This window comes from Anomalospiza imberbis, chromosome Z, assembly GCF_031753505.1.
Source record: "Anomalospiza imberbis isolate Cuckoo-Finch-1a 21T00152 chromosome Z, ASM3175350v1, whole genome shotgun sequence".
Taxonomy (NCBI): Eukaryota; Metazoa; Chordata; class Aves; order Passeriformes; family Viduidae; genus Anomalospiza; species Anomalospiza imberbis.
In genome coordinates this window covers 36,192,530-36,219,788 of record NC_089721.1, presented here as the reverse complement: position 1 = coordinate 36,219,788, position 27,259 = coordinate 36,192,530, and the positions used below count along the sequence as shown (strand labels likewise).

The following is a 27,259-nucleotide window of genomic DNA, read 5'->3' as shown; positions in this document are numbered from 1 at the left end:
CTTTATAAAACTTCTCCATGTAGTTTTTGTCATCATTAGTGGCCACCCAACACTAAGGGGACAGGCAGGCTCTTTAAGGAATCCTTGACAGAATGATGGTGGCACTAAACTGTAGTTACTATTATAGTCTTGTTTTCTTAATGGATTGTGATTAGCATAGTACAGAACTGACAATCAGAATAGCACAGGAGATTTCTATGAGCAGAATCAGTGTAGTACAGTTTTATAATAGCACCATTTAACTTATGTTTTCTAATCACCTGGAGCCACTGCATATTTGATCAAATCTTAATAATTCATTTGCTCTATCAATGTAACCATAATCTAGGCTTGAAAAACATATAAAAGAATGCAGGTTGGTCACTCAGTCCTCAGAGGAAGCAGACAATTATGGAGGTATCCCTGACCACCAGGTCTCACTGTCCTGCAGCAGTTTTGGTCCAAGTTACTCACTAGGACTTGTACCTGCTTGGTTTTATGGACAGTATGCTGTTACACTTGCCTGTTCTGTGACTGCATCAACACCACTCATCTAGTTGGGTGCTTGGAACATTTAAGACAAATAAGGAAAGGAGTAGTCATTCTAGTGACAGGAATCTGGAGGCTAGTAGGGAGCGGGAGAGTTAAGTCTGTTCGGTTTGTCTGCTTGGTGCACAGGACCTTGAAGACCTGGCAATGAAGGGAAAGGGAAATATGTAACCCATTTGACCACTAAGAATGGCATTAGTTAAGCTGACCACATCACTAAGGGCCTCTCCTGGCATGGCTGTCAGCAATTCTCTCCAGACTGTTTGTTCCAGCAAAAATTCTTGCCATTGTAAGGATCTCTAGCTCATGCCCCACAGAACTGCAGAACATCCATGGGGTATCTAAGATCCTGGGGAGCAGAATTCATAGCACATTATTTGTGAATCTCTTGTTTGATCTACATCTTCTGAGGTACAGAGCCATGATGGCTCAACATTTGTGTATGTTTGCTACCTTTGGTTCTGATTGGTTAATTTTTCTCTTATTTTTACTGTGCCTTTGTCTATTCTTCAGTTTTCTCATTTTTCTAAATAAGTTCTGGATTTTTTTTTTTTAACTTTTCCAGTATAAAACCAAACGTGAAAAAGTTAAAGTTACAAGTGCTGTGGATAAAAATAGCTCCATATTTCAAGAGGAACCCACTACAATGGCTACAACAGCAAAGACTTCAGAGGTACGACCTTTTATCCTTTTATTCCTTCATAATATATGAAGTGGGGAGAAAGAATATAGACTAAATTTGGTTTAGTTCATGTGGTTAGTGATGAAGAAATGAATGGAAATAGCACACAGATGGATTTTAGCAAGAGCAAAGAAGTTAATTAGTAAATGCTTAGAGGTCCTTCCAGTAGGTTTAAGAACATCAGAGTGTCCCATGGGTAATTGACCAGTCCAAAAAAAAAAAGATGAAGATTGATTACATTTATCTGCTTATGAATTGTCAGTTTTCTGAGAAATTCAACACGCACTATGGAAAGACTAGATGTATGTCACCATGAGATATTTGAGTAGCAATGACTGCAGTTGTAAGCACTAAAGAAAATTAGTTGAAAATAATAATAAATATTTTTAATGGAAAACAAAACAAGATAAAGCATTTGTTAATAAATAGTTTGTTACTCTGAAAAAAAATGTACAGAAACAAAAGTGAAGAAGAGATTTAAGAAGACTTTTCATTAGAGGTGTGGAAAGCTTATGTGTGTTAATGGTGTATAAAGTCTAGACTTACTCTGGAGGAGAGGGAGAAAGGAATTCAGTAGAATGTGAACACAGAGCTATAAACAATACCAGATCATTATACATTTTATTATACTCCTTCCAGATTTCATCTCAAAATAAGAATAGCTTGGCGAGATGAGCTATATGAAGAGACATTAATTAAATCCTGAGCCAGAATGTAGTGAAGAATTGCACTCTTTCATTCATATGTTCATCCTGCACAGAAGAATGTATGAATACTTCTTTAGTAGGATTTTTATATGTTGTGCATACAGTTCTCCTATAAATTATGCAATTACACTGATGTCCTAATTGTTAGGCAGCGGTGAATTTATCTTAGATCCAGATACAAACCCTTGAGTTGCTCAGAAACAAACACAAGGATTCTACATCTGTGTTTTGCTTTCCAGTGAGAAGTAAATCTTGAGTGTAGGGGAGTAAATCTTGAAAGCATGACTGAGGATACTTAGACCTTGCCATACCTTGTGTCAGAAGTCTATAGAAAGGACAACACAAAATAAGGGGTGCTTTACTCCCTGCTGAGGTTTGGTCAGATCCATGCATGGCTTTAAAATGCAAAGTATTCAAGTTCAGTTTATTGTATTCCTGAACTTGCCCACTTGGCACTTTCAGAAAGCCAATGGAGTGGCTGGGAAAGAGCTTCATGTCTTTCAAAAAAATCTAAATGTGTTTTCATTTTAGAACTCTTTAAAGTAAATTCATTATTTTCAGATAGTATTTTTTTATTCCAATTTATAGAACAAAACCCAAGAATATAAAATTGTGGGGATGTATTCCAACGGCATCAATGCGCTGGGGTTGATTGTCTTTTGCCTTGTTTTTGGAGTGGTTATTGGGAAAATGGGAGAGAAAGGACAAGTGCTGTTGGATTTCTTCAATGCGCTGAACGAAGCTACAATGAGAATAGTTCAGATAATTATGTGGTAAGTTAGAGTATATTCTGGTATTTTCCAACAACTTGTCTAAGTGGATTTTGTCACTGAAGATGTAGGAGCAGACTCAGACCTCATGTTTGCTTTTGCATAGTGCTTTACAGAAAGCAACTTTCAAAGAAAGATTGGTAAAAATTTTCTTTTCTACAGAATTTGATCCTTTTGAGGAAACTGGAGACAGGGCTTCTTAATATATACTAAAGGAACAGTCCTATTGGTTCCCAAGAAATCCGAGTTTTTTAGACATTCTTGCTATATGCTTATAAAAAACTAGTGCACTAATCATTTGAGGACTCTTTTGAGGATAAGCATTACCACTCATATGCCCTTCTGAGTCTTGAACATTATTTTCTGACAAACATTATGTTCACAGGATGGCTGTATTGGATCTAAGTTCCTTTAGAAATCTGAATTAATATGCAAGCCACAGCACAGAGAAAAATTCTAAATGGCATGCAAAATACAACTTAGCATCATTTACCTCCTGCTAACAAGTTTTGTGAGACTGCATTCTCATAATATTCTCAGACAAGAAAAACAAATTTAAAATATAGAAACTCGTCTGATAGTGTTTGATTGGACTTCACAGCTATTAATTGAATTTTGTCTGTGCAAATCACAATTACAGGATCAGGACTATAAATACACACAATTCCTTCCAGAGTTTGATCCTACATGTGTCTTGTGACACTTATGACAATACTCTGCTCATGTGCGCATTTTGTACCAGTACCGTGTCAGATCTGACCCTTCCATGGGTTTTTCTTACATCCCAGCACACTGAGATGCCTGTAAAACAGCAAACCTGTCTAAGGTTTGCGCAGTTCTTCCTTCCTTAAAGAAAGATAAATTAATTTCTGCAACTGGTCCTGTGCTAAGCAGCTAGTTTAGTCTCAGGCTAAGTTAAAGCCCTGTGAGATAGGCTGCCTCACTCTGCAGAAAATTACCAACAAGACTCCAGACTTAGCACATGCCATACAGGAATTTACTTATAAATTGATTATCCATTTTCTTGCATGTGCCAGAAGCTGTGGCTATAGGCTCCCTGAGTTTCTACAGATGTGGGAGCTGTTGTTTGAAACAAGATAAAGTTTTGTGCTGACAGTATAAGGAATTAGTACTGTTTTCATGAAGTTCAGTGCTTAGAGGAACTAGGTATCCTTGCTTTTTACAGGAGTAAGATACAATTTTGTTTATGAGATAGCACACATACATTTTATACATTTATAATTTCTATTTTTAAATGGATACATTTTATATAGTCACAAATTTCCAGATTAATTTATACTGCTCAAAGCTCTGGAGTAATAACTTGTCTCTATGACAGCCTGCTCTGTAGAACCAAAAAAAAAAAATGCAGTGGAGCTGGTGCTAACATAACTCCTGATATTTCCCTTGAATTTTCTGTAGGCATTAGCCTATGCAGCTGTTCAGACCCATAAGGCATGGCCTTGTGCAGGTTTACTTTATTCTGTTCAGGTGACACAGGTACAGCTCCCAGTGCTGCAGGGCAGATCCTGTAACTACAGAAGACCTTTCTCATCTGTGTGTGATTACAGACTAGACAGACTCTGGTCTCAACCCTGCACACTTCCACCCCCAGGGAGCCTGTGGCTATACATGAACATTTGCTGTAACAGGGTATATGCCCATACCCCTTCCCAACTTCTTTGTATTCTATATATTCTGTGACACCAAGTTATACAATACTAGCTAGACTACACGTAGAGTTACAATTACCTTTATTTTCCAGTCTTTTTTCATCACCTCTGTTGTAACCTTGCTGCAAATTAATAAAGTCCAATGTATAACATAAGAAAAAAAAATCTGTTGTTGTGAAATAGGATATCAAAACACGTTTTATATCCGTGTTAAAAAATTACTCCAGGAGAGTAACTCCGTGAGAGAAATAATTTCATGGTGAACCTGCAGTATTTCTGAGAATGCATTTTTGATAGCTTTCTTTTTGCTTTCTAGGTATATGCCAATCGGTATCGTGTTTTTAATTGCTGGGAAGATAATAGAAGTTGAGGACTGGGAAATCTTTCGTAAATTGGGTCTTTATATGGCTACAGTAATAAGTGGGTATGTCATTTCTTAAACGTGTATGCAGTTTTGGAGCTCAGTTGATTACCACTCAATTATCGAGCACATCCAGGCTTCTAGGTCAGAGACAAAAATTCTCATCAGTGAAAATTATGTGAGGCTGTGTGATGATGGTTTGAATCCACATTTTGCTGGATGCACGTTCTGTTTTAAAAATTCACTGCCTTGCATTCTAAAAAAACCAAAACCCAAAAAGCAAATTCATTTCTTGTATTCACTGTTTCATCTTCACAGCTTGTGCTGAAGAAAATATTGTTGTATTAAAGGTGAGGTTATGAATTACACCTTATTGGGGCTTGCCAGCCTCTCAAACATACAAAAACATGTGGATTATGTTGGGAACCTCCATGGAATTTTTGGGTCCAGTGTGTTGCAGCACAGACCAAACTCCCTGCTGAACACAGATGCATAGTAAGAGCAGTGCACAATAAAGGATACCAAAGAGACTGATCCCTTCCCTCACCAGTACTGAGCAGACAGCTGACATAAAGTGAAGCCCTGGGGATTGCACATTTTGCTAATTCCTCCTTCAAGGTTAGGGTAGATGAGTAGGCTGCAAAAAGAGAAGTGGCAATCTGAATAACATAGCCAAGCTATGTTGGACTTTTTTCTATTATTTTGTCTTAGCAGTTGTCTATGTAGAACAGTCTGGGTGGAGGAGGTTACACCTGCACAATGTGGAGCCTTTCAGCAGTGGAACTTTAGAATAACTTAACTGCTTCAAATGATAGGCTATAGTACCAGGTTATTATATATCTCTGAAGACTATCCTACAAAGGATTCTTGTGTCAGATAAATGGATATTACAGTCCCAAGAAGACGCGCTTAAATTTCTATTTCCAATTCAGTGAAGCATAGCCTTCTAGGCATTCCTTGGTCCATTACCTTAGTATCCACTCCTATAATTTATTCAGTATACTAAGGATTTATATATGTTTTGTCTAGAAGCTAGGTCCAAAGTTGTTCAAGAGTTTCTTCCCCCACACTTTATGCATTTGCATGCTGTTCTTCAAATGTCATTCACACACTTTCTGACAGCCAAACAAAGAGAATGGTAATCTATTTAGTCTTAAATGCAAACTACTTTATAATAATCAAGAAGGATCTCTGGGGTTTTCACATTAATCTGTGCTAGATAAGCACATTTTTTTCAAGGCTGTTGTTTTGTTTTATTCATAAGCCAGTATGTTTGGACTAGCTGTTTGAAAATCAGAGATAAAATTTCTTTCTAAATAAGAATTGCTGCTCCAGAAATAGCACTGATTCATGACTTTTTCAAAATGCTACAGAGTGCAAGCTGTGTTTATCTTATGCATTCTGCAGTTTTCTATGTGTTTGCACTTGGAAAATAAGTCAGATTTTTACAGGTTTCAAAAGCTGATATTTACTAAGAGATGGTAAATCAAGGCTCTAATATTTTCTATACAAATTATAAATGACACCCCAACCACAATCTAGATAGAAATCATGGACAGAATGACAGTGTATTACTTCTGCAGGTTTTCTATGTCATTAACTCCAGTTAATTCAGAGGAGGAATATGTTGAACGGATTACTACTGCCTTTTGACTTCAGTTTTACATCAGACAGCAAGTTTTAGTTTTAGATGTGATAGCAAGTTTTATGACTATTTACCTATCGGTTACTGGTTACAGGTTACTATTTGTACTGTGGCAAGGCAAGTCTTCCTTAAGATGTGTGTGAAGACACCATGCCTTCTTCAAAGTACTTTGATTGCAAAGTAAACTGCCACCACATAGACTCCTGTTTAGTTGGTAACCATTGGTTTGACAGGCACAACAATTTTAAGTAGATCCCCAGGTGCCATCAAAAACATTAGTGAGCAAATTTGCATCCTTGGAGAGAAAAAGTCTCTGTTCCTCCAAATATGACCATTTTCCCTGACGGGTACTCAGGTAGATCTCTGTAGCATTTCTGCCTCCTGCAGAGCAGCCTCCAATGAGTACTGCTCAAGGTGTTGTGGATAAGGGCTAACGGCAGTGTATTCTCTGCAAAACTGACCATCAGGGAGAGCATGTTATAATCAGATCACAGGGGCAGATATGGACACATACACACAAGGCTATAGGCTGCAAGGAAAAGGTGCTTGTTCTACATTTTTCAGCCTGCAAGAATACCCTTTTTTCTTACTTCTCTGGAAAAAGGAGAAACGTTGCTCTTTCTTTGAGTTTCTGAAGAACTGCTGTTCCTGCCATCATTTTGGTTTTCATTCTTATGTGTTTGACCCTGTCTGCAGTATATTCTGTTCACTGGTGTCTTCTATAACTGCTTATCATCCTCTTTTTAAGCTTGAACCTGAAAATAACAGGTTATCTTAAACATTTCTTGTATTCCTTATCAAGATAATTGTCTTATCCTCTGCTTTCTTTCCTTTAACATCCCTAACCAGCTCACCTTCTCCCCAGCTTAATTATTCATGATCTTTCAAAGCCTCACCCCTACCAGGACTCATCCACCATTGTCTGCAGCTCATCTCAATCTCTATGTCTCATTCAGGTCACCATGAGGGAACAGACTTCCCCAAGTGTCTTTGGTGCAGTGTACCACTAAGTTTCTCAAGTCTCTCCTGATTAATGGTTGCAGAGTCAGGATGAGGACATATTAGAAGTTACAGCAGAGGAAAGCCAAAGTGGAGGCATAATTTAAGTGCCAGAGGGAACTCAGGCTGAAGTGGGGAAAAAAAAAAGCTGCAGCACGTAGACTCTCCTTGCCTGTGCCTTTGTCTCTTCTGAAAGCAGCAAGACAGATACATCCCTGTAAGAGATATTCCTATATGAAATGGCTGCTTGGGATTCTGAGGGACATGATTCTTCCTAACTTAAAAATGAATGATATTAGAATTTCTATTTTCAAATACTGATTATGATTTTGATATAAAAACTTCTGATGCTTGCTGATAATTGCATTTTATGAACAAAAGTAAATATTACTTCAAATTTGTTTCAGGAGAACCAATAGGAGCAAAGCAGATACACAAAAATACTTTATTTTGAATAATGTCATGTTCATGCTGCAGATCTAAATTTTTCAAATAACTAAGTATGCTTTTAGACTTAGACATACTTGAAATGCTTACTCTCATTAACGTTTTATTATAACAGCAAATGGCACCCCATACCACTTTATTTTTTCGTATATATTCTGCAGAATTCAATTTGCTTTCAGGCATGTCACAAACCTAGCAATTTATACAATGATGCCTTTGTGGTGGTGCATGTATAAATTGCTAGATTTCTTTCTAGAGTTATTTACAAAATTTTATCAAGACATGTTGCATGTAATTATTTACATTCCACTAAATATGTCATATGATTCTACAATATGTTCCCATACAGAATGAAAACTTTAATGCCTGTTCCTTTTAAAAAGATGATTTTTTCCAAGGAAACAAATATGTAGGTTTTGTGGGTGATATTTGCCATTGTGGATTTCTGTACTGTGACTACTGGTCTATTAATTGTCTGGTTTTGGCAGAACAAATGGTACCATGATTTATTGCTATCTTTGTCAACTGCTCTGAATCTATAAAGCATTATTACAACACAGGAACGTGCACATGAACATTTTGTGAGGACAGAATAAAAATTCAAAGGTCATAGGTGACTAACAGTTTTTGGGTTTATGTTTCCAGGCTATGTTATAATTTCTTTTCATGAAAAGCTGATGTTACTATAATTGCAGCATTCAAACATAGGGAATATTTACAGGTGCTTCAAATACATTTCATTTCAAACATACTTACAGCAGTCAGTTTACATTTTATCTTAATGCCCACAAGCTCTGCATTCATGTGCATTAAGGATTGCTGCACAGTGTTCAAAATTAATGCATAAGTTGGAGGATGATTTTGTCCCTGAGACCTATACAAATACCCAGGCAAATACATCTGAGCTGCTAAAGTCAAGAGAGCAAGCTGATCTTCTATGAGTCAACCCACTTAATTTTAAAAATTATTAGTTTCAAAATTCAGTATTTCAGCATCTTACAACATTCTCATTTAAACAGTCTCAAATACCTCACCATATTTTAACTGTAGACCTGAGCTTACACAGTTTTCCCAGGGCAGGTGCAGATTTTTATAAAGGTCCATATTTGAAGTTTCTGCAGAAAGCTGTGCATTTCAGCTGTCCCTGACTGGAAAGCATACTTTTATTTTTAAGACGTTTCCTGTAATAAGGGCAGACAAACTGAGAATAATAATTTGATTTGGTTTTCTGGTTTGTCTCTGGTTTGCATTGTAAGGATTTGGGAGAAGACTGAAGTGTTTTAGTGTTATTTCAAATCATCCTCTGCACATCACTTTAAATATTATGTATTAGTTTAGGCTTCTCATTTTTATCAGTTTAAAATTTTTCCAAGTCAATTCTTGCTTAGCTTAGGAAAGAAAGGCAATTAATATATGGTCTCTCTCTCCTTTCCAAAAGGAAGTGTAGAACAGCATTAGTCTGCTTTTTATTAACATGGCATTCTCTCTAAATTTTGCATCTAGGTGTCACTAAAGTCACCTTTAGTGTTTCATAAGTATACTTGAGGACAGAGCTGGGTACCTATTATCACCATCTTAGTAAAGAAAGACAATGAGATGGACCTATTTGTTTAACTAGTTGATTTTATTTTGCAGACTTGCAATCCATTCCATTATAGTTCTGCCGCTTATCTACTTAATAATAGTAAGGAAAAATCCTTTTCGGTTTGCCATGGGGATGGCTCAGGCACTTCTGACAGCCCTCATGATCTCTTCCAGGTAAACAAAAGAAATATCTTTTCTGTAATGTACGTAGTAGTAATTGCATGATCTGTGCTGATTTTACTGCTACTTTTTTAAAAGCCCTGGTATCAGCTGGACAGTTCTCAGTCCCCTGGAGGCTGAAATACTGTTTTCATCATTATTTCTGTCGTACCCAAAGGGCACTACAGAGTGTGTTAGCCTTACACCAAACAAGAGTCTGCCTCTCCCTGGAGGAGGCAGTTCTTTGCCATTCAGTTCATTAGCTGCAGACTTGACAGCATTTAAGCTGGTGAACATTTTTTGTGACTACGTATAACATGGCAATTTACCATGTAATTTTGAGAGCAACTAACACTTAGCTATTTCTTCCAATAATTAGCAAATACAAGAAAAGTTGCTTTTCTTTTCATGGTGCAGCCTTCCTTCCTCCTTAGATCTCCTTTTGAGTCATAAAACAGATCATGCTCTGAGCAAAAAGAAACATAATAGAAATGGTGTGTTGTTGCCTTCACTTATTTTATGTGTTTCATTATGAGCCAGTTCAGCAACTTTGCCTGTCACCTTCCGCTGTGCAGAAGAAAAAAATTTGATTGACAAAAGAATCACAAGGTTCGTTCTTCCAGTTGGAGCTACCATCAACATGGATGGCACTGCTCTTTATGAAGCAGTAGCAGCCATATTTATTGCACAACTGAATGACTTAGAACTGGATATTGGCCAAATAGTTACCATTAGGTAAGACTAAAGCCATCACATGCATTTTGTGGGAAGTGAGCTTTTTTGTAAATGGTACATTAACTTTGGATACCCCATGGGAAAGTTAAAACAATCATTCACAGCACAAGAAATAACAAATATTCTCACTTCTTGATCCAAGGCCTAGCCAGTGCAACCTGATGGGGAGGTAGGATGGATCAGGATATGCAGCTGGTATACAGTACTGTTATAAAGATTACCATTATTCTTCCCTGCAAACACTCGTAAACCTAACTCAGCCTCTACCTTTGATCCATCTAGTTTGCTTGCTAGAAATGTGTTGCCTGTTATTCTGCAGTGTAACCATAAGAGTACATCAGAACATGTCTTATCCTATAAGCTTGACACCAGACTTTGAATAAATACTATTCAAGAGGAAAACTGAAAAATTTAGGTTTCTTTCTTGCAGTGAAATTAAACTATTTGTGCCAGAAAACAGAGTTTCTCTGAGTAGCATGTATTCTGAATGCCTTTTCTGGGTTTTATTTGGGATTTAGTGTCACAGCTACTGCAGCCAGCATCGGGGCTGCAGGTGTGCCCCAAGCCGGACTTGTTACCATGGTGATTGTGCTGAGTGCCATTGGCCTGCCTGCCGAGGATGTTACTCTCATCATTGCAGTTGACTGGCTTCTGTAAGTTTAATCATATTTCATTATTTTTCCTTTTTCTTTTTCCTTATCTTTTTTTTAATGTTTGCATACATTGCCCAGAAATGTGTAAGTCTGAGAAAGAAAGAAATAAAATCATGTAGTTGCAGAAAATGGACAAAGATTATTCTTATAGCCAGGCTTGTTCAGAGTTGAATGCAGTAATGGCTTTGATTGTGAGAGAAGTCCTACTGCATGGGATGGCAGTGAATAACCTCACTCATTCAGAGATGCCTTCTGCCTTAAAGTAGTGGTCACAGCACTAATAAATCATGAGCATCATCCTCAAGACAGATAAATTTGACAGTACCAAGAAATATCTCTAGAGTGTCAGAGATGCCACCACATTATGCTAAACACATACATCATTCATAAAAATCAAATGTAGCCACAAGCTGCAAAACACATAATATCCATAAGCTGGCAGTGGAGCACAACATTATGCTTATGAACAAAGCAAAACTGACCCTGCATTCCACATGCACACATATAGCAGATTGTATACAGATCTGTGCTGCCAGCACTACTTTGCTAGGGCTGTTCTTCACTGAGAGCACTGGCCCAGCCCTCAATCAACAAGCACACATCTAAATTTGGAAAGTGATTCTTATGCCTAATCCAAACCATATCAGAGCACTTCAAAACCTCTCCATCACATTCATCTGCTCTTTCTGGAAAGAAGCCTTTTCACCAGAAATCTTTTCTGTTCAAATTACACCAGTGTGTATCTCTGCCACTTTGGCAAAAGCCCAAAGAATCACAGAGTGCATTCTGGAGGTCAGAAGGTTATCAATAATCATGGGACAAATACAAGTTTTGTCCCATGATACGTAGGGTAACAGGATTCACAAGTTAACAAGTGTAACTTCAGTTCTTTTGCCTCCTAAACTGTGTGAGCTTTATTGGTCAGCCCAAGGTCTTTTTCACCTGCAGTTTTTATGGATGACATTTCACTGGTATCAATCCAGTGATCTTAATAATTTAATAATATTTGCATGTCTTCTTCAGGTTTATTTACACTCAAGATAAATGCCTTGGTGTTCCTCCTCCGCCCTTTCCAGTCATTTTTTTTAAGGATTTCTGGCAGCAACCTATGTATTTCACAGATATATTTATTTGATTATATAACTCAATTTTGCAAATAGAGAAATGCCAGTCTCCAGAAAATCAGGGCTTTTGTATGGATCCAAGAATCAATTCAATTTATGTATAAGCATAATTTCTCCAAAGGAGCCAGTTCCATCCACAAATACATTCTCCCAGTCAGCTGTCTGCAACAGGGTCTAATAGTTTTGTTTGCTGTGCTCTCCACAGTAATTTTGTTTTCTCCAGCTCTCTTCTATTCCTAGTGGGCACTTAAATGTTTTTAAGGATAGTGCAGATCAGTACAAACCACTGGCTCAGAGCAAGTATCTAAAGAGTCTAAGAACAGCACAAAAAAACAGCATACTGGTTCTTTTTCCAAAGTATTTGCCGAGCCTCCCAAAAATTGCAGAACAGAGAGTTCCTGAGTTAGAAGTGATTTTTGTCTTCTTCTATGACTGCCTCATTGTTTTGGGACCCATGTTTCCACAAGTCCTAGGGAGATGAATTCCACATTCTAATGATGCAGAGATATAATTGAATTTTGTTTGTTTTCATCTACACCCTAATAATTTCATTTGATGCCCTCTACTAGCCTTATGGGAGTGAGAAAGAGAACAATTCCCTATTTCTCAGAGCAATCATGACTTTATGGATCTGATCTTTAACCCACTTTAGAAGTCCATAGCTTTTGTGGGTTTTAGGCACAATATTAGTACATGGAAGGTACTTGTTCCACCATGAAACATACAAATAATTCAAGATGTTTCTGGTTCTAATTAAGGCATTTTTCAGACTAAGATGTGTTTTGCTGTGTAAATTAAATAAAATAGAATAGTGCTATTATAACAGATGAGTTTCCAGTGCTGTTGATTTCCTCACCTGTCACACTGATCCTACTAGAATCTTTACTGTTCTCTCTTCCTTTCCCTACCATATATTTTTGTTGCACATGGAAAACTTTCTTAGCACTAGAATTCAGCAGTTGTAGAAGTATTGTGAAATATCATAAATATATCCACCTCAATGTCTCTGCGCAGAAAGAGAAACTTGTTCTGCCACAGAGCCTTTGTAGTGCTCTGTAGCTCAAAAGAGAAACAGGGAAGTGTACCCTTCCACTCTCCATACTGTACTTTCATGTCGATTTTCAAACTTGGTTATGTTGCAAGGGTTTGTTGTTCCTCTGCCAAGTAGCAGCAGGTTTTTAAGGCCTGCATGTCACATTTCTGTCTGGAGAACAGTCAATAGTACAGGAGTATCATATTCCTTTAAGTGACTTTTTTAGTACAAGTTTGTCCTTAAGCCCTTTAATAAGGAGAAGCTAGCAGAAGACAGGCCTTTCCCTTTTCCAGTTTTGGGCCAAAATACTGGAGATACTGGGCTAGGTCCTCTTCTGACTGAGGGACATGACTGTTAGAATGACAAAAGGCACAATGCAGACTCTGCTGCTGCTGCACCCCACAGTCTATCATTACAGGGAAGGGAACCAGCTTTGTAGCATACTTCAGGGGCCTGAGAGGTGATCCTTCCAGCATTTTGTAAGGCTATGCCACAGCAGTGGAATTACTACTCTAACAGACAAGTGACATGACTTGCAGTTTTGCATGTCCTGTACAAAATAATTTCTCATTAAAATTACTCCACGCTTCTTCAAATACCTGTGAGTAAAATTCTGATTCTTGTTTTAAAAGACTATTTTCTTTTAATTGAATAATTATCCAAATCTGCACTGGGAAGAAAACAGCGCTGCATGAGCTAGAGTACCTTACTTTTACTAAAAGGATTTTCTAAACAACTGAATGGTTTGTCTGACAACTTTTTTGTTCCATAGGGATCGATTCAGAACAATGGTGAATGTCTTGGGAGATGCCTTTGGTACAGGAGTAGTGGAGAAGCTCTCCAAAAAGGAGCTGGAGCAGATGGATGTCACCTCTGAAGTCAACATAATCAATCCTTTTGCCTTGGAAACAGGAATACTTGATAATGATGAAACACAGGCCAAGAAATCTTACATCAATGGAGGCTTTGCTGTAGATAAATCTGATACCATATCCTTCACACAGACATCCCAGTTCTAAAGCCAGTAGTTTTCAGATAAAACAGGAGCACTAAGGGAGATGGCCATATGCAATATTTCAAGAAGCTTAAAGGAAATTGAGAATGAATTACATCTCATATCTGATTTACCGCACAGACTCTGATTCTCCTTATCAGTTCTGCACCTTCTCATCATCTCCCTCAACAGTTTGAACTCACCATTGTTAGTCCTTACTGATAGGCTAAAGAAAAAGACAGTTACAAAATACTTTTTTTTTTCAGAATATATACTATTCCTGAGGCTGTGAAATGCCTGTCTGGAATCAGCATGCTCATAAATGGGTCATTAGCTGGGACAGCGAAATGTGTTTTACTCATGAGTAGCACAGCATACATTATACATTACCACATCACAAAGTACCTGTATGAAATCCCTTTTTACATCCTTGCCTTCTAAACAGGTTGCACAGTACTTGACAACTCCTGTAACTTGATCATTTGCCAAAATGCTAATTTCTGCAGCTGAGGGGATACTACTTGCGTGATTCAGGAAAAAAACAGACCAGAAGGGCCTTGAAATAAGTACATTTTACTGTGAATAGGGTTTAGTTTTCAATCAGTTGTGAAATAATCAGTCACTGAAAGAGGTCCAATATTTATGCAGCTAAGTTTCCTCATACCTTTCATGTGAATGCCAGTTGCTGGTATTGGCCTTCAGTGTGAATTAAAGTGCTCTGAGCTTGCTCTTCTGGCATTTGAAGAGCTTTTGTAAAATTATACTTTATCTATTTAGGTCAACTTTGATGGCCTCCTCATACATTTCCATCAGAAACAGAAGTCCATTTTCTGTTGTCCACTTATGATTTTAACAAAGTATTAGTCAGCCCAAAAGTAAGCAGAGGTCATGAAGACAAAAGTTCAGAGTGCAAATTCTAAATGTTTCTTCTTTGCAATAAAAGCAGATAGATATATATACACACATATATCAAGAATATAGGAATGAGACCTTTCTCATAGAAAGAAGCCACTTTCATTAAACTTCTTACACAGACTGATTATTTTTTTGGCTCTTTGGTTTAGTTTATCAGTTGAACATGCAAGTTTATAGCTGCAACACCACTACAGTGCCAACCTGTCAGCTAAACTGTATCTTATGAACCATTTCTGGACCTAGAAAATCATGTTCTCAGGTGGCTTGCTGTAAAATAAGAAGCACCGAGAACTTCGTCATTAAAAATCTCCATTTTCTATAACATTTTATACAAGATTTCCTTGGTGCAAAAATCACTCTCTCAAGGGAGGAGTTGCTGTAACAATTTTTTTTCTGCCTTGCACATTGAAGTGGTTAGCCATTTTATATACAAATTAAACTGAAATTCATATACAGTTATTTCTTTGTGAATAAGGTTGTGGTAAGCATAAAATCACATTCATTTGCTAACAAAAAACCCTCCAAGTACCTGCAGTGTTATATACTCGATTCAATCCTACACTTTTGTATTTAGACAGACCAGAAGTGTGCCAAAGAGAACTGACTAAGAAGAAAATATTTACTGTATATTTTGATAAATTTCACCTTAAATTAATGAGACATAATACTGTATTTAAATTTAACATCATAAACTATATGAAAACATTAAGTATTGGTAAATTTATACAATATAAAGAAAATGTACAGATTGAGTAAATCAATCTTTTACCTTTGCAGAAACAGTATGAGACAGTCTTTATTTGTGCAGTTTTGCTTATGGGAGGAAAAAGCCTACCAGTTTCCATGACTAGCCTGTAATCTATGCCTTGTCTTTAACCAGCTTTTTAAATCACCCTTTTATGATCATCTTATTATGATCACCTTATTAAGTCACCTTATTATGATCACCTTATTATCAACCTGCTAATGATGTGTGAACAGTGTTCCTAACGTGTTATAAATAAATAATTTCTTTCTTTACTCTTGTTTTAGCCTACTATCTTGTCCTTAAGAGTTCCTTTAGCCATAACAAGAAAACCAAACCCCATCAAATTCAGGATTTATGTTATTGTCTCTAGTGATTCAGCTGTAGTTTTGGCAAGAATTACTCTCTTCCTCCAATAAAACAGATGCTCAAGAGCAGAGTACTGAGATTGCAAGAAGCCACTCTTAACTACAGATTTCCTGGATTTGGAGTATACTATTATTAAACACACACTAAGCAGGTGATTGTTTACCTACAACTTATTTATCTGGATCAGATTCAACTGAGTAGGTGTTGATGGTATTGTTTTGCCATCTACTCACAACCAAGAGACCAAACCATATGCTGAAAATCCTCTTAAGTCTAAGGATGCTTTTCTTGACACAGTGTTGCAAGTACATACCTTCTATATATATGGAAACACCCTGCTTGAGCAACAGCTCCTCTTCTCCATAGTCTCCTGGTCTGAAAGATTTGGAGAGTGGTAAAGAATCACTGTTAGAAAGGCATCTGCAGATTTTGGCCCTTTACACCATGTTGTTACGTTCTTGTAGGGGTTTTGGGGCTGCAGAAGCTTATCACAAGATTACACTCTGCATTTTGAATAGTGTTTGTGTCTTTAATTTAATTTGACCTGGAGGACCAGGTTACCCACACACCCATCTCTGCTGAAATACTCAGGGACTTTTAGTTGACTCTTAACTCTGAACAAAGAAAGCACTTGCACATAAACATACATAGGTCTGACAACATGCACAGTTCAGCTATATCATCTCCACAAGATCTAAAACTGCATAAAAAACACTGTGACGTGCAATTCACTTCTTCTTTAACATTCTCTGATACGAACAGAAACTGACCAGTGGTGCATGGGCAGGGAGGAGGCAGCCATGATGGGACACCATGGGATCTGTGCCCTCATCCTGCCATCACCACACAAACCCCTTCTGCATCACTTGCCCCTCACAGGGTCAAGGTCTTCAGGGTGCCCGGTGACCCATGAGAACCTGTAGCCCAGTGACCTGCCCCAGACCCATGGGACCCTTAGCCCCATTTCAGGGTACTGCTTCTAGCTGGAGACTAGCTGCAGTGGAGATGGGGACTTCCTGGGGACAAGGACCTCTGGGCACTGATATAGGATCCTTTGAGGTCAGGGACCTTCAGACTCTTAGGGGACATGCCATTTGAGGGTCATGGGCAGGTGACGTCCCCACACTGAGGTGGCCCTGTTCCCAGTTCCATGACCCTATATTCCCCCCAAATATACCTGCTATCTCAGGGTCAGGGCCAGGGTGTTACAATCACTCACAAGTTTCTCACCAGAGGAGAGGTGATTTGTTTAAAATTAGAGCTGCAAATCCTGGTTACGTCAAAGCAAATCTTAGGCACAGCTGCCTTCCCACTGCATGTCACCAGTGGTATAGGGAGTAGTGGGAGCTCTGGGACTGAATGTACTGGAAGCACTAGGATGGGGGAGCTAGGCTGGCTGTGCTTGGTAGGACATGCTTGCTGGTAGCCTGGGAGGGCATTCTCATTGCATGTTCTCAGTGGACACTGGTAGCACTGAGATGGGCTATACTAGGAGTCCTAGTGTAGGAGTACTGGCAGCACTGGGCTGAGAGTACTGGGATCACTGGGCCATACGGGGATAGGAAGCGCTGGGGGCAATAGGAACAGTGTGTTTTGGGGGTGGTTTGGGGTCTGGATGTGCTAGGGCAGGCATTTTGGGGGAGTATTTGTGGTCCATGGTGGATGTTTGTGGGCCATGGACTGGTTTGGGGGACTATTTTGGGGCCTAAGGGTCAAGGGGCAAAGGTTGCCCCACAGAGTGGCTCCCCCCTCCATGTCTGGGCAGTGGAGGTGAAGGAGGTTTGGGAGTTCAAGTGATGATGGTGTGTCATCCCCCTTAGGATGACAGCAACTCCAAGGGCACCCACTACACTGTGCAGAAGGTGATGGGGAAACCCCCACTCACTGCCCCCCAACTGCCTCCCCTCAAAACCCCCAGATGATGCCTGGATCTTCTTCTGGTCATGAGGGGACAGTGCCAGTGTTCCACATGTGGCTTTGGGGGGAACCCTAGACGCATGTGTCTCCTCCTTGTTGTGGGGGCCACCCAGACATCTGCATCCCATCCTAGCCCTGGGAGCCCATCTGGGCATCTGGGTCCTATCCAGAGACCATCTAGATATCTGAGTCCCCAGAGGCTCCCTAATTCGAGCCATGTCTCCGTGTGTGTGTGTGTCCAGGCCTGCCACTGAAGCACTTGAGTTCCATCATGACCCTTGCTCCAGCATGACCCTTACTCAGCCCCATAGCTTGATGAAGCACCATGGCAGCTGTATCACTGCCCTCAACTGTGCTGTACCGGGGCAGCCCAAGGTGGGGGCAACACTTGAGGGGGTGGAGGGGGTTGGGGTGCCCCTAATGCTGTCCCTCCCAGCCCAAGGTGGAATGTAGATGGAGATCAAGGGGAGCAAGGGAATTTTGGGGTTCCTAACCACATGTTCCCCAATCCAAGCTGGGGTGGCTGATGAACAAGGGGGCCATCAGGGAGGACCCCTTCAGCCAGGGGTCCCTGGCCCACCACAGCTGCAAACATGGGACTCGATGAGCTGGAAGAAGTCCCTTCCAATACGGCCTCTTCCATGACTCCGCGACAACCGGTTGCCAGGGCCAGGCGTTACCTGGCAACAAGCGACACCACAAACACAGGCACGTATGACCGGGGCTCAGGAAGGCAGAGGAAGAGGAGGAAGGAGGCTGCTAGCTGCCCACATTCCTGGCTGCAGCTTCCTTCCGAGCACAGAAGAAGAACAGGTGCTGTGTTTTCGGGCAGGGCGGCAGCCATGGCCTCACTCAGCCTGTTACAGCTGCTGGATGACGCCATCGGGACGCCCGAAGTCAGTGTTAACTTGGAGGCGCTCCGCAAACTGCTGAAGGTCATATTGGGACACCTGAGCCTGCTGGGTCTGCAGGACGTGATCCCCCAGGAGGGGCCCCAGGAAGCCTCGTCTGCCCCGGGGCAGAGCCATGCCGCCACATCACGCACCGGTCCGCCGGAGGAGGAAGGCGGGACCGAAACTGAGGCTGGAGCATGGGACACAGTGCAGCCGTCCCAGCTGCCGGGGGAGCAGCCGCCCGAGAAGGATGAGCTGCAGGGGACCAGAAGCGGCTCTCCTGTCACCTCGGTGGCTGCCGACATGGGACAGATGGAGAAAACTGAAGCCAAAGAAAGTGGCATCTCTAAGGTAGAGGCTTTTCCCATCCCCTGGGTGTTCCCCGCAAGACGCCCCCTCCTCTGGGGTCTGTGCCCTTATACGAAGGTTTGCTTGAAGCCCAAGCTCCGAGCAGCATGTTGACTTTCATGGGAAAGGGAAGGAGATTTGGAAAGAAAATCTGGGGCTGAAACACTGCTCTGGGTGCTTTTGGTCCTTCCCATGTTGTGTCTTTTCCTGCTGACCCAGAGTGTGCCATAGGCTCCCAAAGACAGGAGTGGGAGTCTCTGGGGAGCTGCTTGCCTGGGGCTCACCCCCGCCACCTGTTCTCCTAGGCCACTGCTCTCTCCCAGGAGCCCCACAAGGAGATGGCTGGGATTAGGGCCATGCAGTCCATCACGGAAAAGGAAATCCAAAGGATCAAGGAGGCACTTGGCCAGGTGAGCTGCCACAATCAGCATGTTGCGGGTCTGAGACAGCAGCCAGTGACCTCTGTGCGCTGGAGGTTCAGCTGCATCCGGCCATGCTAGATGAATGGAGAGTGCAACCCACAGTGCCCAACTATCTGGTTGTGCCCCACAGATCATAGTGCAGGCAAAGGTCCTTCAGGTCCCCAGGGACCCTCCCCTGAGGTTTATCCCCCCCAACCCCCTCTCCTAGACCACGGATCTCTGCAAGGATCTCCAGAAGAAGATCAATGAGATGAAGGCCACACAATCCCACATGGGAGAAGACATACGGATGATCCAGGAAGAACTTGGCCAGGTGAGCTGCTGCCTTTGGGAGGGAATTAGGCTCTCCCCACTTCCCTGCCTCTCAAGACATTGCCCTGCCACCCCTGCCCTGTGTCCATGGGTGTCATCCAGTGTGAAGGTCACTGGGAGGGAAGAGTGGGAAGGGTGTCCTGTGGGGGAAGCATGGAAATTCAGCCTTGCCCACTAGGAGGCCCGCACCTCTGCCTGCAGATCACCCTGGTAGTAGAGGTCACTGCCTGCCTCAGCCAAAGGGTTGCTGAGGCACTTTGAACTAAACAGCCCCTAAAAAGGGAAAATAGGTGCTGGGAAGGGAAGAAGATAAAGATCTACCAGTACTTGGCAGCCACAGCCCACACAGGGTCTCTCTGGCTTGGGCACAAGCTTAGTTGTGGATGCTCCTGGGTCCTGACTGCAGTCCCTTTCCAGGGGAACCTCCAGGATGCTGCCAGCCAGCCACTGGTCCTCCAAGACCAGCCTGCCCCTGCCAAGCCTCACACTTCGGACATGGACAAGCTGGGGCAGAGCCCTGGTCCCCAGAGCACCACCCCTGGGATGCAGACAGGAACCCCCAGTGCCCAAAGTGGCACCAGTGGGACACAGCCTGGTTCCCAAGAAGGCCTTCCAGCTATGGAGAGCATTATCAGAGACCCATCTGAGCTCCAGGGCCAAATGTCCGCCCTGCAGAATCTGGCCAGAGATCTGCAGGGTGAGAAGGGGAAGGTAAGCCCATAGTAGTCCCTAAGGGGGCTGCAAGGATGCCAGAGGGAGTTGGCAGAGAGGAGGCAGGCAAAGGAGAGCATGGGGTCCATGCCCTAACTCTGCCACTACCACCCTTCCCAGATCAAGCAGCTGCAGGATGCCCTCGGAAAGCTGGATGTGACTGTAGCCAAGTGCAAAGTGGATGGCACCAACGAGATTCCCCTACAGTGGGAGTAAGAGGATGGGGAGAGGATTTTGTATCCTACGGGGCTGCAGGGGAGCCGGGAGGTATGGGGGGTGGCAATCCAGGAGCACTGGGTTTGGGAAGCAAAGCTCACCTCCTAGGTGGCCTTATGGAGGCTCAGCCTGCCTGTGCCCTCATCTTGTTGGCTAGGTCTGCACTGCAGGAGATTAGGCAGGAGCAGAAGGAGCTGAGAGAGGAGCAGAAGATTACCAAGGCCACACTGAATCAGCTGGTCACAGCTGACCAGTTTCAGGAGCGGGTGAGTTTGGAGGCAGCATTCCAACTGTTGTCTTGAATGGCAGGCTGCTCCTTGTTGGGTTCCTGGCCACATTCCCTGCCTGGTCAGGGCCATCTGGGCACCAGGTTCTGCTGACTGCATCCATTCTATCTCAAAATCGATTCCTTCTCCCCTTTCTACAGTTGAATGAGTTGAGGGCAATGATGGAAACTGTGGGTCAGCAGCAGGGAGAGTCACAGGCAGTGTGCCCCAACAGCAGCTCGGACACCAAGCTTGTGAGGAAGCTCCTACACTGCTGTGAAAGGCCCCAGCAGCAGGTGGACTCTCTGGTGCCACAGCAGTTGCAGAGGTCACTGCCACAGGAAACCCAGGTGGGCAGCTGGCAACATGGCGGGGCGGGGTGCTTGGGAGGCTGTATTGGGACCCTCTGTCTGTGCTCACTGTAATATAGAGCAGCCCCTTGCTACCTCCCAGTTTGGTTTGGACGGGTTGGCAGTATGGCAGGAAATTAAAGCCTTGATACAAATGTCTGGCTGGCACTGAAGGCTTATGGCTCATGACCAAGTAACCCAGATCTGTCCTTGAGGGCAGCCAGATACCCCTTGCATGACACTATCTTGTCATCTTTCTCCCTGAAGCAGGATGAGGAGCTGCTAAAGAGCATCCAGGCCACTGTTGTGCGGGTGGAAGGGGACTGCAAGCAGCTTGGCTATGTCATGGCGAGCCTCTGGGATGACCATCGCCAGCATCAGAAAGATATTGAGGTTGGTGGCTGGACCCCCACAGGGTCAAAGTATCCCACAGGCACACCAAGGCTGGTCTGATCACACAGAGGTCTGATCCCCTAACCACCTGCTCACAAGCCCTTTGTTGGTTCAAATGGCCTTTCCCAAAGAGCAGGGAGCACTGGCTGGCCAGATCACAGCTCTGACCCTGCTGTGGTGTCATGAGATGCTTTCTGTATTGGAAGGCTCTGTTTCGGTCCCTGGAGGGTCTCGAGAAGAAAGCAGACAAGGAGGACCTGCTGCTGCTGGTATGGTCTTGAGAGGTCCAAGGGATCTTGGGCAGGGTGACAAATGCCCTTTTCCCTTTGGGTGCACAGTCACAAAACTGGCCAGGATGGGGAAGGGGGAGGGTGTGAGTACTTCCAGACTGGCTGCAGATCCCTTGCCAGGTCCCTCTGTCTCCCTTTTTAAGTCCCTTTGACCCCATGGGGGTGATGGGATAGGCAGGCCACACAGCCCTGAAAAGGGCACAATGATCCCACAGGAACATTTCTGCCTCTGTCCCCAACACATGCTGGCCCTGTTTCCACTGCTCTCCTGCCTTTCCTCCCTGCTAGAAAGTGGACAAAGCTGCCCTAGGCAGCAAAGTCAGTTGCGCCCATTTTGATGCGAGCATGGAGCGTCTGGAGGAGAGGATGCAGGAGTTGCTGAGACAGGTGTTAAGTCAGAAGCAGCACTGGCAGGAGGCCCAGCAGCGGTTCAGTGATGCCCTGGACTCCAAGGTGAGGGGTGCCTTATCCTCACGGTACCAAACTGGCTCCTTGGATGCTTTGCAGCCTGAGGCAACCTCCCTCTGAGGTTTCCCCTTCTGCTGGCTTTTCCTGTGGACTACTATATTCCATCCTGGAGCTGCTGGCTAAGGGGGTACATCTGTTCACAGCTGGACCGCCTGGAGCTTGGTTCTTTCCAGAAGCAGCTAGAGGATACCTGGGCAAGGATCATTAAAGATCTCAAGGATAAGTTGTCGGTAGAGATTGATGACGCTGCTGGAATTAAGCGGTGAGTGCAGTGGGATGGTATTGGCTTTGGCAACAGCACTGGCCTCGTTCCTTCCTGTATGGTACCCTGGCATCAGAAAAATGTAAACAAACTGCAGGGATGCTGACAAAGCAGCTACACCTTCTTCACCCATCAGTATCAGGTTCCCTACATCAAAGGAGGCACAAGAATGGGCATCTGCAAAACTGAGCTGTCCAAACCAGCACTGGGGCATGGGTGCAGAGGTTCAAGGATGGAGAACAGAGGGTTGTTCGCCTAGGCAAGGATGAAACACATGGTGCCATAGACCTCAGTCATGACCTGCCCACCTTGGCAAGATGCAAGGGAGTTGTGAGCACTGACTAGGGGATGACAGTGGGGAAGGGGCTGGTTTGGATGGCAGTGTGGGTGCCTGCACCATTCCCCTCATATTCCTGCCTGCTCTGGGTAGCTATGGGCCACAGCCACATTTCAGCAGTTCCAGTGCTGCCAAGGCAAGCTTATCTCCTTGTCCCTTTGGGTGGGAAGGCTCAACATGCCACAACTCCACCTGCAAACATTGAGGCTCCCTGCAGCAACATGCCTGGTACCTGTTGCTGCCTTTGAGCTGCTGGCTGTGTGCACTGCAGCTCTGTCAGGAGCTCACCCAGCCCTTTCTCCCTTAGGCAGCTGCTGGTCCCTTACAAGTGCCTGTCCTGCGACCAGCAGCTCAATATGCAGGTGCCTGGCCCGTGAGTAGCACCCGGCACTGGTATACTGGGGGTCTGTGTGGGTGGGACAGGGGATGGGTGCTGGTGATGCCCTGTCTGAGGCACAGGGGTTAGACTCTGCTGAGGTGTCTGGAGGGTCTGACTCCAGGGCTCTGCTGAGCCCCCTCTGAAGCCATATGTTTCAGATGTGGAGTGCTCCCTCCAGGAACACCGCCCTGAGGGCAGCAGGCAGAGGGGTGCTGTGGGATACAAGCCTATGGGTTTTGGTGCTCTGCCCCAAGCTAGGGTGACTCATTTGTCCCTTGTCACCCACCCACCACTCTGCCCTCCCCAGGCACATTGACACGCTGCCGCTCTGTCCCCCGCTGCCTGGCAGCCACACTGCACACCCCTCTACCATCACCACAGAGAAGCAAGCACAACAGCATGATCACAGGTAGGGGACATGGGGACCCATCACTGGTCTCTAGGATGCTGGACAGTCCTGCCTTGGCAAGGGAGATCTCTGCCCTGAATGGGGGACAGAGCAGGCCAGGGGGCCTGGGCAGGGCATGGGAGCAGAGGGGGTCACAAAGAGTCAGCTGTACTTGCCCCAGGTGTCTGGGCTTTTAAAGCCCCTATTGCACTGCTCAAGCCCTGGTCTCAGTGGCACTGAAGCCACATATTGCCAGTTGTATCTGGTCTCAGCCTGATCTCAGGCTTGGTGGGGACTCAGCACAGTGGGACAGGCATGGGTTTCCTGCAGCAGTTGTAGGGGAGTCAGCAGGAACGTGCATCAGTAGGGAGCAACCTCTCCCCCGTCTCTGGCACAATGGGATGAAGCCCAGGGTAACACAGTGCTGGACAATGAGCATCTCCATGCCCCATCCCTCAGGAAGCTGATCAATAGCAAGTTCCTCAAGTCACAGAGCTGCAAGGTTCAGGACACATCCAGTGCACCACTCAAGGCTGTCCTACACCTCTCCGAAAAGGTAGGGATGGTGAAGGGAGGAATGTCAGGGAGGAACAAGGCTGGGAGAGAGATGCTGAGCATCTGGAAGCCACCCTATCTCAGATTCCTCAAGGAGAGATGGGTAAGGACTGTTGCTTGGAGGATGCTGAATTGAGCCCCACATTACAGCCAGCCATTCTCTCCTTCCCAGTCTGGCATGACTGAGCTGCTGGGTATGGATGACCACATGGATCAGGGCCAGGAGCACAGGCCTGAGGAGGCAAAGAGGGCACAGGATAAGCTAGGTATGGCCTGTCAGGACTTAGTGCTGGGGGAGAGAGCGCTAGCTGTTTCCTGGTGATGGGTGAGCAGGGCTCTATCTGCACACCTGGGCAGGTGCAGGGAGGGTCTGGGGTCTGGGGCAGGCTGAGGAGGGGTGGAAGCAGGATGGAGGGGGGTGACTGGTGGATGGGACCACTAGTCCTTGGTGTGTTCAAGACAGAGTGCAGTGTGGAGATGGCCCTGGCCAGTGTGGGAAAACAGCCCATATGTTGGAGGGCAGGGAACAGTACCCTGTCCCTGAGGGTGTCTGGCCATGCAAATGGCCCTGGGCTTCAGGGTGCTTACCTCTGTCCTTCGGCCCCAGGCCCCACCACCTTAGTAGAACACCAGCCAGCTTCTGACCTCAAACACTGATCCCAGGCACTGCAGCATTTGCTGCAAATCCAGTCCCCCTGGATGGAGCCAGCAGCCAGGCAGCTAGCTGGGACTGGATGCTTGGAGCCCTGCATGAAGAAAAGACTGGGACAGCTACTCAAAGAGATTTCTTTTCAAGCTAATAAAAAAATTGTAACCTGCTGTGTTTGAGATACTCTAATCAAGACTGATCTCAAAACTAACCCCTCGCTTCAGAGCTGCCACCCTAAAGCTAGACAGGTGCCACGGGGAAGGGCAAAGTTTTGGTGGGGACAGAAACAGCAGAGCTTGGGGTGAAGCCCCATACTGGGTCATGTGGGTATGGGGGGGGTGTCCCTGAGCCAGGTGGAGGGGCTGGGGTTGCCCCAACCCATGGGCTGTGGAGGTGCAAAAGGTGTAGTCCGTGGGTTGCCTCCCCACCCATGCTGCTGCTGCCCCTGAACTGAGCTTTGGCGAAACTGCAGCAGTGCCACACATCTTGGGGGAACTTGAGATGAGCCCGAGCAGCACTGCTTCCTCTCCTACATCAGACTCAGGGCAGGGTTTAATATCATCATCATCATCATCCAAAATTTATAGTCTGGGTGAGGAGTGAGCTGGAGCACCTCCTTGTGGCCTGGAAATCAGAGTGCTCCTTCCTGACTCTTCTCCCAGGACACCGCATTCACAGCATTAATCTGGTCTTTACAGTGGGCTTGGACCTGCTTTGAACTATCAGTGTCCTCCTGCTTCTTGGCACTTATTTTACAGCTAGTCACATCAATCACTGCTGGTCAAACAAAAGTGCCAGTATAAAGAAGTTCATTCTTCTTCTGGGCTGGCTGTTGAGGGCTGACATGAGAGTGGTGAACTCTGACCCAGCAAAAGTGTGCAGGGGGACATGGAGCTGGGTACGGGCCCACATCAACATGGGTAGGTCACCCACCCCTGACCTGCAACACTGGTCAGAGCTCCCTGACCTCCCTGGGTCCCCAGCCAGTCCCAGAGGTCCCTTTCCCCCTAAGTCCTCAACCCCCCATCCCAGATGTCTTTGTTCTCACAGATCGGTTTCTCCCTGAATATCCCCACCTCTGTCTGTCCCCATTCCCTGGACGGTCCCACCTAGGGCAGCACTGCAGTGTGGCTCAAAACCACCTTGTTTAAGACACCAGTCCCAGGTTATGAGTGACACAATAAATCACTGAGCTCAACCAGTTTATTTAAAGACAAAGTTCAGTTCATACTTTTTTTTGAAGTTTGGTAAGTTTTTGTATGGAGGATTTACGTGAGAAGCAAAGCACAGCTGGCTCACCATAGCTCCAGGGGGAAATTCCTCCATGTGGGAAATTCAGGTCTAAAGCATGGGTCCATACAGAGTGACTATTTTACAGAATAGAAGGCAAAAACTAAAAATTACCCAAAATTCAGATCTCTTTTGCTCAACACAACTATCAGCTCTATTCATGCTGCTAAGGCCCTATAATGCACTATAGTGTTTCATCCTATGTTTTAAAAAGCCCCTTTTGGCTTAAATGCCAAATGCCTTTTGGCTTAAAAAGCCCTTTTGGCTTAAAAGCCTCAGATGTGGCTTTTTGGAGGGGATTTTGGTCAATTTTTGGACTTGGAGGGAGAGACATCCTGCTTTTCTTCGTTCTGAGGAGAAAAAGCCTCTTATCAGAGCAAGAGAAATTATAAAATGCAAAAAATTAAATGAAATTATAACATTTTATCCCAATAAACTGGGTAAGAAGAGGGGAAAAGGCCCCTGGAGGAGGGAACTGGGCAAACTGGTGACACCTGAAAAATTTAAGCCTCCCCTCCCCACCAGGCAGCATATGGGCTAGTTCTGGAAGGGTTTAGGAATATTTTTGGAGCTGTTTCTTCCCCATGTCCACTGCTAGTGCTGAAAACAAGAAGTCTTACTTTCACTTAAAAGGGGACTGTCTTCTCAAAAACAAAGGGGTTGGGGGTTTATCAACCTCCAACAAAAAAC

General features: G+C 44.1%; 2 protein-coding genes across 3 annotated transcripts in view; both read left to right on the top strand.

Moving 5' to 3' along the window:
- The window catches only part of SLC1A1 (solute carrier family 1 member 1), a 47,898-nt gene extending 32,523 nt beyond the window's left edge, over nt 1-15,375 (top strand). The window contains exons 6-12 of the mRNA XM_068176020.1: nt 1,094-1,201; nt 2,506-2,690; nt 4,677-4,784; nt 9,448-9,570; nt 10,096-10,290; nt 10,809-10,943; nt 13,873-15,375. Coding sequence (XP_068032121.1) covers nt 1,094-1,201; nt 2,506-2,690; nt 4,677-4,784; nt 9,448-9,570; nt 10,096-10,290; nt 10,809-10,943; nt 13,873-14,119 — 1,101 coding nt within the window. The 3' untranslated portion in view covers nt 14,120-15,375. The remainder of the gene's footprint in view (nt 1-1,093; nt 1,202-2,505; nt 2,691-4,676; nt 4,785-9,447; nt 9,571-10,095; nt 10,291-10,808; nt 10,944-13,872) is intronic.
- Nucleotides 15,376-18,618: 3,243 nt separating this feature from the next.
- Nucleotides 18,619-25,449, top strand: LOC137464600 (myosin-1-like). Of its 2 annotated transcripts, XM_068176019.1 has the most exons (17): nt 18,619-19,284; nt 19,587-19,691; nt 19,912-20,016; nt 20,433-20,535; nt 20,623-20,726; nt 20,847-20,938; nt 21,100-21,208; nt 21,370-21,558; nt 21,829-21,951; nt 22,158-22,220; nt 22,530-22,694; nt 22,853-22,971; nt 23,616-23,681; nt 23,995-24,096; nt 24,535-24,631; nt 24,803-24,896; nt 25,238-25,449. In XM_068176019.1, the coding sequence occupies exons 1-17, from the start codon at nt 18,634-18,636 to the stop codon at nt 25,285-25,287; spliced, it is 2,337 nt and encodes a 778-aa protein (XP_068032120.1). In that variant the 5' UTR covers nt 18,619-18,633; the 3' UTR covers nt 25,288-25,449. The 2 variants fall into 2 exon arrangements, with proteins under 2 accessions (XP_068032120.1, XP_068032119.1); XM_068176018.1 differs by having other exon boundaries at nt 20,433-20,726.
- The last annotated feature ends 1,810 nt before the right edge of the window (nt 25,450-27,259 follow it).